Here is a 13,937-nt window from a genome sequence, read left to right on the forward strand (position 1 = left end):
TCCATGCTTGTGTTTTGTGAAACACAAGCATGGATCCATCAGGCGCCACAGCAGGAGGAAGGCACCAGTCAGACCTGTTAGCCCAACTGGTCCTGTTTCCTGGTTCATTCAGAACCAGCTGAACATCCTGGACCTTCATGGACAACAGACTGATGTTCTGACAGTCAAAAGGAATCAAATATGTTTACAGATCTATGCCTGTTTTCTAAAATAAAATGCTATATTAATGCCATGTCGATTTTAAGCTTTTGTTCACAATTTTTGGTAATATGTTACAGATAATTGTCTGCCAATAAAACTGTTTATCACCAGTGAAGAAATTTCTAATGGTGTTATGATGTAGACCTATCAGAGCAACACATGTACATGAATCAGCATCAATTCCTTACTGATTCAACATAAAATCAATTAAAATTGATTGTAGCTCCACCTTCAGATGATGGTTGAATCAACATTGACATAGTCAGTTATGGTTGAAACATTGATTCAGTTTCATTTCAGTGTCAATGTGGATTCAGTGTTTCAACCTCGTTTCTCTTGTATTTTGCTGTCTGGGTATTTTTCCGTAAATGTCCCGAACTGAGAGGAACGCTGTTGGACGTCCACCTGAGGACACCTGACCCGTCTCAGACAGAGGGACAGACACAGTCGGGTTCTCACATTTTATTTTGTTATTTACACTCAGGGAGAAATCCACAGTCTGAACCGATGGTGGACAGAGCCCCGCCCCCGTGGTGGACAGAGCCCCGCCCCCGGCGGTGGACAGAGCCCCGCCCCCGGCGGTGGACAGAGCCCCGCCCCCGTGGTGGACGCAGCCTGGCCATAGTCTATCCAAACCAGTGGTTCCCCATGCACTCCCTGTTCCAGGGGGCGCCGCAGAGCCAGCACCACTCCGCTCGGCATTGGGTGCACTGCATGTGCATGCAGCCGCCTGCAGGGGGAGACACAGCAGCCTTCAGTGCTCACCTGGTGGATAAATGGGCGGGCTCTGGGGCGGAGCTTACCATTCCTCTCCACAGGTACCAGGCAGCGCGGGCAGCGCCGGGTCGACTCCTGGATGAGCTGCAGAGACGCCAGGTCCCACCTCCCTCTCTGAGACGCCTCATCCCCCACCACGAAGCCCTGAGGAGAGGGACCACCTCAGCACCTTCATCGCCTCCATCATCATCACCATCATGTGACTCACCTGGCAGGCGTCCCCTGGGGGCGGGGCCGCAGGGCCCTCACACGGCCCCTCATGGAAACCCTCCCTGCAGTCCCTGCAGAAGACGAAGCCGCAGCCCAGCCGCCGGTCACACTCCACCCTCCTGCTGCCCTCAGGTGGGAGAAGCCCCGCCCCACAGCCAGGTGAGGGGCACAGTACGCCGCCGGCGGTCAGCAGAAACTCCTCGGCGCCGTACTGCAGGTAGCGGCCGTACTGAGGCAGAACCACAGTTTGTCAGCACCAGCCCACATTAGCAACCTGCTACAACCTAACCAGCAGAAAATGATTCACCTGGAAACACCTGGACAGGAAGTGAAGCATCTGATGACAGACCTGATCTCTGCTGGTCATCAGTTCCTGTCCTCACCTGTCTGCAGGTGTTTCAGGTGAACTACAGGCACCTGAAGGTCTGATAATCTCCTCCTCTGGGATTTTAACACACTGGTTTGGACTGGTTCCATTTCTGGACAGTTCAGCAGGAGGACAAGTTAGTCCAGCTATCAGTTCCCTCATCTTTCTCATCTCTCTCTGCTCCAGCTGCCCTGCCTCCCTCTGACTGACCACACCTGGCCCTCATCAACCTCCCACTGGTTCCAGTTTCCTCACCTCTGACCTAGGTTCTGCTTCCTCCATTACTTTATTTCACCTCCATATTTATTCAGCTGAACCTCAATGAGTCTCCGAGTCTAGAGTGACCCTAGAACACAGGAAGTGCTTCCAGGGGTGACCCTGACTCTTTCTATTGGTAGAAGGGAGGTGGAGTGAGGTCCCAAGATGGCGGAGTGAGAGGTGTTGTTTTTGCGCATACAGTTATTGTTTAGCCTAGATTTAATCAAATTTTTGTCCTTTAGCCCCGTTTTAAAGCGTCTTAGGTTTTTTGTTCTTATTTTAACACTCTTTGAAACTATTTTAGCTTTTTTTGTTCTTTTTTGCCGTCTGGATGTTAATGTACGCAGGCTAGCATGTCAGACCACGACTACAACCGGTCGGCCCTTCCAGAGGCTCACGACGAAGATATTATTGAAGAAATTGAGTTGGTCGGGGCCTCGTCTGATCCTTCTTGTAAAGAACAGAAGGTGAACTGGGATCACACACCTATTAAGAACAAAAGCAAGAAGCAGATGAAGCTGCATGAGCCTGAATGTAAAGAGGATTCAGCTAACACCATTCTTCATGCGATAGCAGAACTTAATACAAAGAACACTGGAAAACGTATCGAAGCTAATACTGTCGCCATTGATGTAAACAAGAAAGCCATGTCGGAGCTTCAAGCTACAGTTAACCTTCTCAAAAAAGAAAACAGCGCTGAGGATCTCCTGTGAAGACCATGATCGTTACAAGAGACGCTGGAACCTCAGAAAGACGCCGCGGTAAACCAGCCGGCTCTTCCAACAGCAGGCCGCACAAGATATTCACGTGCGCGACAGCTCAAGACATTACGGTACACCCGTTTACGTCCTGCTTTCACAATAAAAGCGCACATCCGGTCCATGTTTGATAGACTGCAAATAGATTTCCAGCAGCTGCAAAAAGAAATAATGTATCAGAAATAATTGGGGACATGATGCAATGCTGAGAAACTGTCTGTTTCCAGTGATTTCTCTCACTTCTGGGTGACAGAGGGACACCTTTAGATCACAATTATTATTATTTTGGGTTTAACTCAATCATTTTATTTATATATATGTACATAGAAATTTTTCTCTGTTACATACAGTACAGACCAAAAGTTTGGATACACCTACTCATTCAGTGAGTTTCCTTTATTCAAAGTAGCCACATTTTGCTGTGATACTGCTTTGCACACACTCTGCATTCTCTTGATGAGCTTCAAGAGGTCGTCACCTGAAATGGTTTTCACTTCTCAGCTGTGTCCTGTCAGGTTAAGAAGTGGGATTTCTTGCCTTATAAATGTTGTTGGGACCATCAGTTGTGTTGTGCAGAAGTCAGGTGGACAAACATCTGATGGTCCTACTGAATAGAGTGTTAGAATTTGTATTATGGCAAGACAAAAGCAGCTAAGTAAAGAAAAACGAGTGGCCATCATTACTTTAAGAAATGAAGGTCAGTCAGTCCGAAAAATTGGGAAAACTTTGAAAGTGTCCCCAAGTGCAGTCGCAAAAACCATCAAGCACTACAAAGAAACTGGCTCACATGAGGACCGCCCCAGGAAAGGAAGACCAGGAGTCACCTCTGCTGCAGAGGATAAGTTCATCCGAGTCACCAGCCTCAGAAATTGCAGGTTAACAGCAGCTCAGATCAGAGACCAGGTCAATGTCACACAGAGTTCTAGCAGCAGACACATCTCTGCAACAGCTGTTAAGAGGAGACTGTGTGAATCAGGCCTTCATGGTGGGATAGCTGCTAGGAAACCACTGCTAAGGACAGGCAACAAGCAGAAGAGACTTGTTTGGGCTAAACAACACAAGGAATGGACATTAGATGATAAAATGTTAGCTCTTGTTTACGCCAATCGCTTCAACAGTGGTTTAGGAACGATTATTAATGAAGGCCAATCAGCGTTTTTAAAGGGAAGCAATGTCCATCATCATACTGAACTGATTTTTGATATGATTGATTATCGTAGCTTTATTAATAGTAACACTTTGATTTTATTCCTGGATTTCTTTAAGGCTTTTGACTCACTGGCTTTACTATAAAAACCTTGAAATCTTTTGGCTTTGGGGAGAAAAGTTGTAATATAATCAGATTATCTTATAGTGATATAAGCAGCCCAGTTTCACCTACATTATTTATATTAACTACTCAAATGCTTACCTTACTAATTATGAAAAATTTTAATTTGCATGATATTAAAATTTTTCAAGATAAGTCAGTTTGCTGACGATACAACAATTTTTCTAAGGATAAAACTTTGGCCACATCGCGCTAAAATCCATTTTACAGTTTTCTGGAGCTTTTGGTCTGTCAGCATTAATAAATATGAACTTCTGCTGATCCATTACAGGTCAGGCTGAGGTTAAATATCTGGGAATATTGATCTCAAAAAATACTATTAGAAGAGAGGAGGAAAACATTGGAAGATGTTTGGAGGCATGAAGATCAGATGAGCCTCTGGTTGACCAGAGATCTGGACAAACTGAAGCTGAAGGAGAGTCCAGATTCATTTATCCATTTATCTCTGACCAAAATATTAGGAAAGCCAATTCAATAATCTTTCAATTTATCTGGAGGAACAAAACTCAGTATTTGCGACGATCTCATCTTATTATGATAAGGAAGGAACTGGAGCTTTAGAGGCTCTGATTGGTTCATTTAGAACAAACTGGCTGAAGACCATCAGTCTCATTCCAACTCAATGTGGTTTCATATCCCAAATCTTTATTCAAAAGCCATTTTATTGCTGAAATGTGATTTTGAATTAACCAAGATTCCTATTTCACCGTCTAATTTTCATAAATAAGTTTTGGAAAATGATATTTACTCATAATTTTACCCCACATGGACCCGTAGTGTGGAATAACAGATCAATATTAATAAATAGAAAATCCATTTTTAAAACTGACTGGTATGAAAAATGTATTTTATTTGTAACTGAATGAATGGATAGTGATTTTGTTTTGTTAAATCATAGAGATTTTACCAACTAATTTAATCTGATCTGTTGTAATGAAAAGCTGCTCCTGTTCCTCCAGTGTTTTCCATCCTGACCCAAACCCAAAACTGGAGAAAGTGCAGTAATGTTCTGCCTTCAAATCTAAATTATTTAGTGATTACAATAATAATATCTTGGTAACAATAAATTTGTCTATAATTGAGAAGGTTTTCTCCAGGTATGTTAAATGGCCGGTTTCACCTCAGGTTAGAGAGACTCACTTCAAAATCTCATATTTACCCAGTGGCAGAATTTTTGCACAGAAGATTTAAGTTTTATTCAACACGTTGTGCCTTTTGTCCAGAAGAATCCCTTAATCATCCCTTTTTTATGTCCCCTAAACCTGAAGGCATCCCAGAGATAAACATCACCCAGATTTTACACCATGTTGGTGGCCTTCATAGCCAAATATCTGACATGGTAAATATTGTCTTCTTGCTTGTTAAATATCATAAACTCTGCAGTAGATGGAGAGGTTCTACTCCTCTTAACCAATTTAAACTGGATTATTGAAACATTTCAAATCTGTTTATGCAAAAACAGTAACTGCCAGTATCTCTGCTTTTCTTTTGTTTTAACTCTTACTGTTTATCTTTTGGTCTTCAGTCTTAGCCCCATGTTTTGGTTATTTTTGTTGCAATGCTCCTTGTACCTCAACGAGTCTTTTTATACTGTTTGTTATTAATAAAACAAAAACAGAGAAAGGAGGTGGAGTCACCTGATCGTCTCCCAGGATCCTGAAGTGATGTAACTCCCTGATCAGAGAGTTTTCACAGCCAGCTGCAGAGACAACAGGAAGTCAGGCACATCACCTGTTGGACCCGCCCCCTTGAGGCTCCGCCCCTCACCTGCACATGGTAACGAGTATCCAATCACAGCGTCGTAAATGAACTGCCGCTCATTGAGCCGCGTCTGGCAGTAGCGCTGGAAGCAGTCCAGGCAGATCACATGACGGTCCGAACACTGGAAGACCAGAACCACGTCCCTGGAGACGGAGACGCGGTGAGGAGGGGGGCGGAGAGGGACAGAGGGTGAGACAGGTGAGGATGTTACCTGATGTCGGTGCAGCCGATGCAGGGGACGCCCCTGGTGTTGGACAGGACGAGGTCCAGCGCCACGGAGACGTCGTCCTCTGACGTGGGGTGAGACGCACATTTCATGTAGAACTCCTGCCATCAAGGACCAATCAGAATTAAGAGGTCAAGGACTTCCTCTCTGAAACTCTCAGGCCCCGCCCCTTACCGCCTCATTGCCATGGCAACCTTCAAACTGACAGACGCCATGAATACGTCCGGGCAGGAGAACATCATCCCAGCAGGAAGGACCCTGAGAGACAGACACACCGAAGGGTAACAGCACCTCCTGCTGGCCGCCGGCAGGAACTGCATCAGGACTGGAAACACTACACTGGAAGTACTACCAACCACAGGAAGTACTTCACACACAGGAAATACTTCACACACAGGAAGTACTACCAACCACAGGAAGTACTACACACACAGGAAGTACTACACACACAGGAAGTACTACACACACAGAAGTACTACCAACCACAGGAAGTACTTCACACACAGGAAGTACTTCACACACAGGAAGTACTACACACACAGGAAGTACTTCACACACAGGAAGTACTACACACACAGGAAGTACTACACACACAGGAAGTACTACACACACAGGAAGTACTACACACACAGGAAGTACTACACACACAGGAAGTACTACATTCCGTTCTCACCCTGGAGAGGGTCAGCGCCATCTGTCTGCAGCGCCGACAGCGAACACGGAGTTTCCCTGACTGGATGGATGAGCATCGCTTACAGTACACGAAGAAGGTACTACACACACCTGGAGACAGAGAACACACACCTGGAGACAGAGAACACACACCTGGAGGGAGGTGTATGTTGTGTCACTTAGGAGCTACTGACCTTTAGGAGCTGCAGCTTGTTGCTCTGTCCTCTGATCTTCATCTCCTCCTCCTCTTCCTCCCTCCAGGACGGCCAGCCTGGAGGAGCTCAGGTCCAGCCGGGTCAGCCTTGTTCCTCTGGCAGCCAGTGGCAGCAGGTGGATGGAGCCTGGAGGAGGGAGCACCACGTGGACCGTGCTCTGGTCTGGGAGGTCACAGCCCTGACAGGAGGACACCAGGTGAGGAGGACACCAGGTGAGGAGGACGCCAGGTGAACACTACCTGCACATCGGAATGGGAGCTCACCTGCAGGGAGTCGGAGCTCTGCAGTTCCCTGCCGGCGAACAGAACCCGGAGCGCCTGGGCAGGAACTCCCTGCTGCCTCCCCACGATCTCCTTCAGCTCTGCCACGTGGGCCGCCGCACTGAGCTCCACGGCAACGCCGGGGCCGCGGTTGAACCGCACAAACACTGCAACACAGGTGAGGCTCTGACTTCACACTCAAGCAGATTTCATGGTTTTACTTGTGACAGCCTGTTAGGTTCATAAAGCTCTAGTCGGTCTCAGGCAGGAACAGAACCAGAACCAGGTGAGGGCCTTCAGCTGGATCAGAACCTGGTTCTGGTTCCTGTAGATGGCTTCTGTTCATTCCAATGTTTCTTTGTGTTTTTAATTTATTTGTTGTTTTAATTTAATGTTTTGTTTGAACTTTGATGAATGATTGGTTCTCTGGTAGCCCCGCCCCCTGTAACACCTGACTCACCTGGACAGGCCAGTTCTGCTTTATGAACTAGAACAGGAAATACATTACAGTATTCGCTCAGGTGAGACTAAAGCACCTGATGAAAATATGCACCGTCATTTCATTAAACCCTTATTTCTGCATTAGTAATGTTTATTTATCGATTTTATAATCTATAATGTGTTTTTATCAGCTGCAAGCAAAATCATCAACATTCACAGAAATCAAAGCTTTAAATCTCTGTCTGTGAAATTATTCACTGAAACTTCATTCATATTCCAGTTTAGTTCATTTTTATTCTATTTTTGGGGTCCGGTTGTCTCTGGTCCCAGCTGTCCAGAACCTAGAGGTCCAGTTTCGGGTCCAACACGTCACTGATGTCAGGAGGCTGTTTCTGTGCATCAGAACCACCAGGACTGAGCTGACCAGGTCCAGTCCTCCAGAACCTGCCGTACCTGGGGGCCCGGAACCGGTCCCTTCACTGAGGGATGCAGGATGGTAGAACTGGACCTGGACTTACCTCCAGAACTTTCTCACATTTATTACCAATTTAAATAAATCTGGACCCGCTCGGTTCTGGTACTGACGGGAATCAGAACCAACCAGATCCTCTGACTGGTTCGGAACCCTGTGACCCGCGCTGTTGGACAGGTTCTGGTCGGAACCCAGTCCACCGCGGTTCTGATATTTGGGTCGATCAGGTCACGTGTCCCTGAGTCACCTGATCGATCTTCGATCCGAACTGAGAACCGGACCAGAACTCACCGATCATCCTGCTGCGCGTCCTTCATGGACGTGTTTACAGCCCGCCGGCCGCAGTGCACTCTGGGAGCTGTAGTCCGGCAGTCAGCGGGCAGGATTACCGCCACCTGCCGGACTGGAGGAGAACGGCAGGCTGCCTCCAAAGGAGGAGCAGGTTCGCCTGGAGACCAGAAGTATTCATACCCCCCACAGATTCAGCCAACAAGGAATCCAACTGGTTTCTATGACAACCTAAATGTTTTACATAATTTTGAAAGGTTTTATTGGCTCCGGTGGTCACCGGCCGCATCAGGACCCTGCGCCAGCACAGCACCTGCAGCTTCATCTTGATGTGGTTCTGGTTATGATCCATCAGAACCCCTGGCTCAGAATGTGACCCTTCAAATTTAGAGCCTACTTGGTGCAACAGGAAGTGGAAGCAGACAGGAAGTCGTTTTAATATTTATTAGAAAATGGCGACAGAACAGCTGAACAGGTTTATTCTAGTACAATGAGGAACGTTGTTCTTTCTATCTGCAGAACCAAACCCAAACAAACCAACACGATGGGGGGCGGGGGGCATTAAGGGGCGGGGCATCAAGTGCTGCTTATCTTCTACAGGAGGTGGGGGGCGCCCACACATTTATAAATAAATCACCATTAAATTAACTCCAATTCACACAAAACTCAAAGTGTCGAGCAGAAACACAGAGTGAAAGGGGCGGGGCATCCACAGGAAACGCTTTTATGTTGGTGACAGATTATCCGTTGGAGCCAATCACTGATCAATAACCAATTTCACAGGTTTCATTTGAACCGTCCAATCAGCAGTCAGTTCACTGAAGAGTCTGCTGGCTTTAACTCCATTTCCCATGATGCTCTGGGACTGTTTGAGGAGGGGGCGGGGCAGGGGGCGGGACCAGAACAGGTGGATCGCCTGTAAGCCCGTTCAGCGGCGCAGGAAGCTAACGGTCCCTTCTGACCATATATGGAAACGGCCGACACGCGCCCATATATGGTCCTCCTGCTGCTATCTACACAGAACCAGTTCCAGTTCCTGAAACCTGGAGAACTAGAATCCCAACGGGTCCAGAACATTTCTCACTCTGACCATAACTGGTCCCAGAACCGGTCCGGAACCGGTCGACGCCGGTCCAGAACCAACCCAGAACGGGTCCGGGTCGGAGCGACCCTCACTCGGAGTCAGACTCCAGCGGGGCGGTCTCGTCCACCAGGGGCGGGCTGCGGCTCAGGGCGGCGGCCTGCAGGTGGGCGGCCTGCAGGTGCGCCTTCTTGTGACGGGAGAAGCTGGAGGAGTGCATGAAGGTCTTGTTGCACGCCGCGCACACGTAGGTCTTGGACTTGGCGGTGGCCAGGCCCGGCTTGGTGAGGACGGGCTTCCCCGGGCCGGCGCCGTGAGTCTGCTGGTGCCGCACCAGCCTGGAGGCGTGGCTGAAGCTCTTCCCGCAGAGGTCGCAGGTGTGGCGGCGGCCGCCCGGCTCCCCGGCGCCGGCCTCCGGGTCATCGGCGGCCCTGCGGGGGGGCCGCCCCCCGCGGCGGCGGCGGTTCTTCTTGCACAGGGTGTAGAAGTTGGGCTTGTCGCGGGAGCAGAGCTTGAGGCGGATCTTGAGGTCGGACGAGCTCTCGCCCAGGTTCTCCTTGCCGGGCGTGTAGCTGTCCAGCAGCTCCTTCACATGGCTCACCTGGTGCTTGGACAGCTGGGTGGACGTCCGGAAGCTCAGGTCGCACTGCGGGCAGGCGTAGAACCGGTCCGGCGCTGCCGCCGGGCCCGGCACCGCGCCGCCGCTCGCCTTACGGGGCTTCTTGTTCCTGGCGACAGCCTTGTGGCGCAGGGCGGCGGCGGGCTCCGCCTCCCTGGCCCCGCCCTTGCCCTTCTTGTGGACGAGGCGATGGCGCGACAGGCTGGAGCTGTGGTTGAACTCCTTCCCACAGATGTTGCAGGGGTGGATGCGCCGCTTCCCATGCAGCCGCAGGTGGCTGCCCAGCATCCTGCGGAGACGGAATGGGTCAGAACCGGGGTAGAGTGGGTCAGAACTAAAGGAACGGGTCAGAACCAAAGGGACGGGTGTCGCCCCGGTACCGGACCCGGCCCGCTTCCCACCCCAGCAGAACCTTTGGCTCACCTGCTGCCCTTGAAGCTCATGCCGCAGTGCGGACAGGCGTAGCGGGCGTCAGGATGCGACGGCTCCAGGGTTCTCTTGGTGGCCGGTGGCGGCCCGGTCCGGCCCGTGTGGGTCTGCTGGTGCCGGTAAAGGCTGGAGGCGTGGCTGTAGCGCTTCCCGCAGTAGCTGCAGCGGTACTGCCGGCCCTCCGGTTCGTAGTAGTCCCGGTCCAGGTCCGCCTCACCGTCCGGCGCGCCGCCGCCGGCCTCCAGCAGCAGCCGCGTCTCCTCGGCGTCCTCGTCCTCCTCGTCCGAGTCCGTCTTGATCTCCACGCTCTGCTCCGTCACCTCGCAGGGGAACACCTCCTCGTAGGGCGCGAAGAAGGCCTCGTCCGCCTCGATCTTCAGCGGCTCCGCCGTCAGCTCCTCCGCATCGTCCGAGTCCTTCTTCACGCAGGAGATGGTGAACTTGGAGCCGACCTCGGCCCACTTCACCACGTACTCGATGGGCTGCGTGTCCAGCTCCACCGTGATGAAGTCCGCGCCCAGGGCGTCCGACTCCGACACCGTCAGCTCCGTCTCCGAGTCCTCCATCCCGCAGGCGGCGAGGAAGAGGAGCTGACCTGAGGAGAAAGAGCAGGGGTCACGGGGTCAGATCAGGGAGAGAAACGCCCCTGCCTAGTGACAACCGGCCAGAACCAGCTGAGCTGACAGCCCGGTTCTGGTTCCATCCAGCACAGACAGACCCACCAGAACCTCAGTGTGTTCTGTGGCCGGGGTCATCCTGAGCTCCTCCTGTAGTCATGATGCTACCGGCTGCTGCGGGACAAACTGGCCACTCCTCCTCTCTGTCTTCTTCTACTACTCTCCAGTTTGCACCATTTGCTGTCATTTTCTCTCCATGGCAGATCCACCTACTCTGTGTTCTGATTGGCTGATTCCTTTCTGGAGGCGGCTGACATGATGCTGCCATCACCTAATCGGTCTCCCTCTCCTGCTGGTTCTACTTTCATGAACATCAGAAATAATCCAATCCAACAACTTTTGCCACCCGTCCGGTAAAATACGGAATCGTCCCGTATTGAACCTGTACGGGACACGATTTGTTCCGTATTTCTATAGATGTCCGATAGACTCGCCTATCACACACATATCAACACAAATTATAACAATAATGATCAAAATAAAACACAAGAAATATTTAGATCAGCTAAATTTTCGGGGAGGGAGCTGATGGACCCCTGAACGCTACGGACCGATGCTGTTGTTGCTGTTGCCTAGAGACGGCAGAAGTTATACTAAATAAATGTCTTATGTTAATAATCAGTGGTGGCTTTTTTTAACCTTCACAATTTTACTTTAACAATGAATTAAAAATTATAGTGCTGCACTTTTAGCTGCTGTATAGGATCAGACTTTCCATCTGCAGGGATCTGCAGCCTGGATCTCTGGAGACACAAGTGGCTCTTTGGCTCACTTCATATATCAAATGATGAAATATTGCTCTGATTTTTTTGTTTCATTCTTTTTCAAGTGTCGCCATGGAAAAACACCGACTATCCTGGGCCCTGATCTAGAACCAGCATCTAGTCAGTTGGGTCACATGAGCCCGGTTCTGGTTCTGCTGGAGGTTTCTTCCTGTTAAAGGGGAATTTTTACTCTCCACTGTTGCTACATGCATGCACTGTATGAGGAATTGTTGTAAAGTTAATGATTCCATGAAAGGGATTGTCACCCCCTGCTGGCCAGGAGGAGTGAATCCTGTAAGGACCTGCTGGGCTTCCAGTTTAACCAGTTAGGATAATGATTTGGCCCTGAATGGGTTGACAGATAACTAGTACTGACCTGGACTCTGTTTGGACGAATAAATTAAACCAAGTTTTCTTCCTCAGTATAAAGGCAAGGTTCCAGATCAAATCTAGATAAACAGATCTGGTCTGAGATCAAATCTAGATAAATAGATCTGGCCTCGGATCAGTTTATTTCACTCAGTATTTTTTATTAAACTCCTCCCAGAGGTTCCTGACTTCCTGTTGTTCCCCGGGTGGCCGACAGAGGGCGCCAGCCGCCTGACTTCTCTCATTAAAGCTTAATTTGGTTCTCGCTGCAACATTTTATGTCTGCCGTCCGGAAGCCGAACCGAACCCCACACCGTCGTGGTTCTGGAAACATCCCGACCCGCAGCTAAAAACGCTGCTGTGGACCGCCCGGCTCGCAGGAGTAAAACCGGCGTTTTTCTCAGAGAAGTTCCGGGGCCGGGCGGCTGTCAGGAAGCAGGACCAGCTGCTCTCCTTCCCGGCGGGAACTGTCAGAATAAAAACCCGGAGCTTATCGCAGAAGTACCAGAACCGGGCCGGGATTCGGTTACTCACCAAGATCCAGCCGTTAATCAGTGAAATCCACCGGAGCGGGCCGTGACAATAACAGGAAGCCGCCGCCGGGACACGGAGCTCCGAGAGGAAGGATTAAATGGTCGAGACGACCGGAAGACGGCCCTTCAAAATAAGAGCAGTCAAGTTACAAACATTACAGAGGTGGAAAAAATATCATGGCGACGCTTCCGCGTTCAGCAATTAAAAAATAACATTAAAATGTACAAATAAAAAAAATGTATGAGCTCACTACCGGTTTCATGTAGTAAATGTGTTAGAGTTAAAATAAAAAAACATTTAGTAACTAAATAATATAAAATATGAACACAACCTTCAAATAGATGTTAAAAAAAGAAAACATTGAACATGACGTCAGAAATCAGTTTAATGTAAAACTGAATCCAACAAAATGTCAAAAATAACTAAATAAGAAAATTATATATATATAAAAATAACTACACAAAGAAAAATTACATTTTGTCAAAAATGAGATCAGTGTGTAGAACATAAATCATAAGTTTTAAAATTGTATAAAAACTACAAATAATTTTTTTTTAAAACATTCATGAAAACTTTAAAGTTGACCTGCCTCCTTTGTTCACTCTGCTGCCCTCTACAGGTCACACATATACATTACATTTTAAAAAAATGCTGCGAAAATAAGATAAAAATTTTTAAGACAGACAGTAGGAGGAGTAGGTCGAAGGTCACTGGAAAAAAAAGATTGCACTGGTGCGACTGCAAGCATCTGATTGGCAAATATTCAGCCAGGAAGCTGGTGGCGCAGCCAATCAGAGAGGAGGATGACTGTTCAGGCCTAATCATGTGAAATTCCAGCAACCAATGAGGACAGGACATGTCTGAGTGGAAGCAAGCTAGGTCAGGACCCTGACCTGACCCTGACCTTGACCTGCATCTCTGTCGTTCAGGTGAGTCCAGGAGACAGGAAGTGATGTCACACAGCAGGTGAAGTTGTAGCTTCACTCCATCCATTGGCCCATTCCAAAAGGACCGACCAATCACAACTGCAGTACCAGCAGCGAATCTGGTTTAACTCAGGATTAACTCAGGATTAACTCAGGTTTAACTCAGGATTATCTCAGGATTAACTCAGGATTATCTCAGGTTTAACTCAGGATTATCTCAGGATTAACTCATGTTTATCTCAGGTTTAACTCAGGTTTAACTCAGGATTATCTCAGGATTAACTCAGGATTATCTCAGGTTT

The 13,937-nt window shown here is 48.7% G+C and overlaps 2 protein-coding genes across 3 annotated transcripts in view; both read right to left on the reverse strand.

Annotated features, from left to right (window-relative positions):
• Nucleotides 1-651: 651 nt before the first annotated feature.
• Nucleotides 652-8,346, reverse strand: prkn (parkin RBR E3 ubiquitin protein ligase). Its single transcript, XM_007542390.2, has 12 exons — nucleotides 8,240-8,346; nucleotides 7,039-7,202; nucleotides 6,755-6,953; nucleotides 6,562-6,671; nucleotides 6,063-6,146; nucleotides 5,874-5,989; nucleotides 5,669-5,805; nucleotides 5,539-5,600; nucleotides 1,187-1,417; nucleotides 1,005-1,122; nucleotides 787-931; nucleotides 652-717 (listed from the first exon to the last, which is right to left on the reverse strand). Exons 1-11 carry the CDS (start codon nucleotides 8,244-8,246, stop codon nucleotides 828-830), a joined length of 1,332 nt encoding a protein of 443 aa, XP_007542452.1. The 5' UTR covers nucleotides 8,247-8,346; the 3' UTR covers nucleotides 652-717; nucleotides 787-827.
• A 319-nt stretch (nucleotides 8,347-8,665) lies between these two features.
• LOC103130875 (zinc finger protein 771) overlaps nucleotides 8,666-13,937 on the reverse strand; it is a 6,146-nt gene continuing 874 nt past the window's right edge. For both annotated transcript variants that reach the window (XM_016666259.1, XM_007542392.2), the window contains exons 2-4: nucleotides 12,710-12,832; nucleotides 10,360-10,960; nucleotides 8,666-10,225 (exon numbers count right to left, since the gene is read on the reverse strand). In XM_016666259.1, the coding sequence (XP_016521745.1) occupies nucleotides 9,409-10,225; nucleotides 10,360-10,931 (1,389 nt within the window). In that variant the 5' untranslated portion in view covers nucleotides 10,932-10,960; nucleotides 12,710-12,832 and the 3' untranslated portion in view covers nucleotides 8,666-9,408. The remainder of the gene's footprint in view (nucleotides 10,226-10,359; nucleotides 10,961-12,709; nucleotides 12,833-13,937) is intronic.

The sequence above is a fragment of the Poecilia formosa genome, unplaced genomic scaffold (genome assembly GCF_000485575.1).
Source record: "Poecilia formosa unplaced genomic scaffold, Poecilia_formosa-5.1.2 Scaffold686, whole genome shotgun sequence".
In the NCBI taxonomy this organism is placed as follows: Eukaryota; Metazoa; Chordata; class Actinopteri; order Cyprinodontiformes; family Poeciliidae; genus Poecilia; species Poecilia formosa.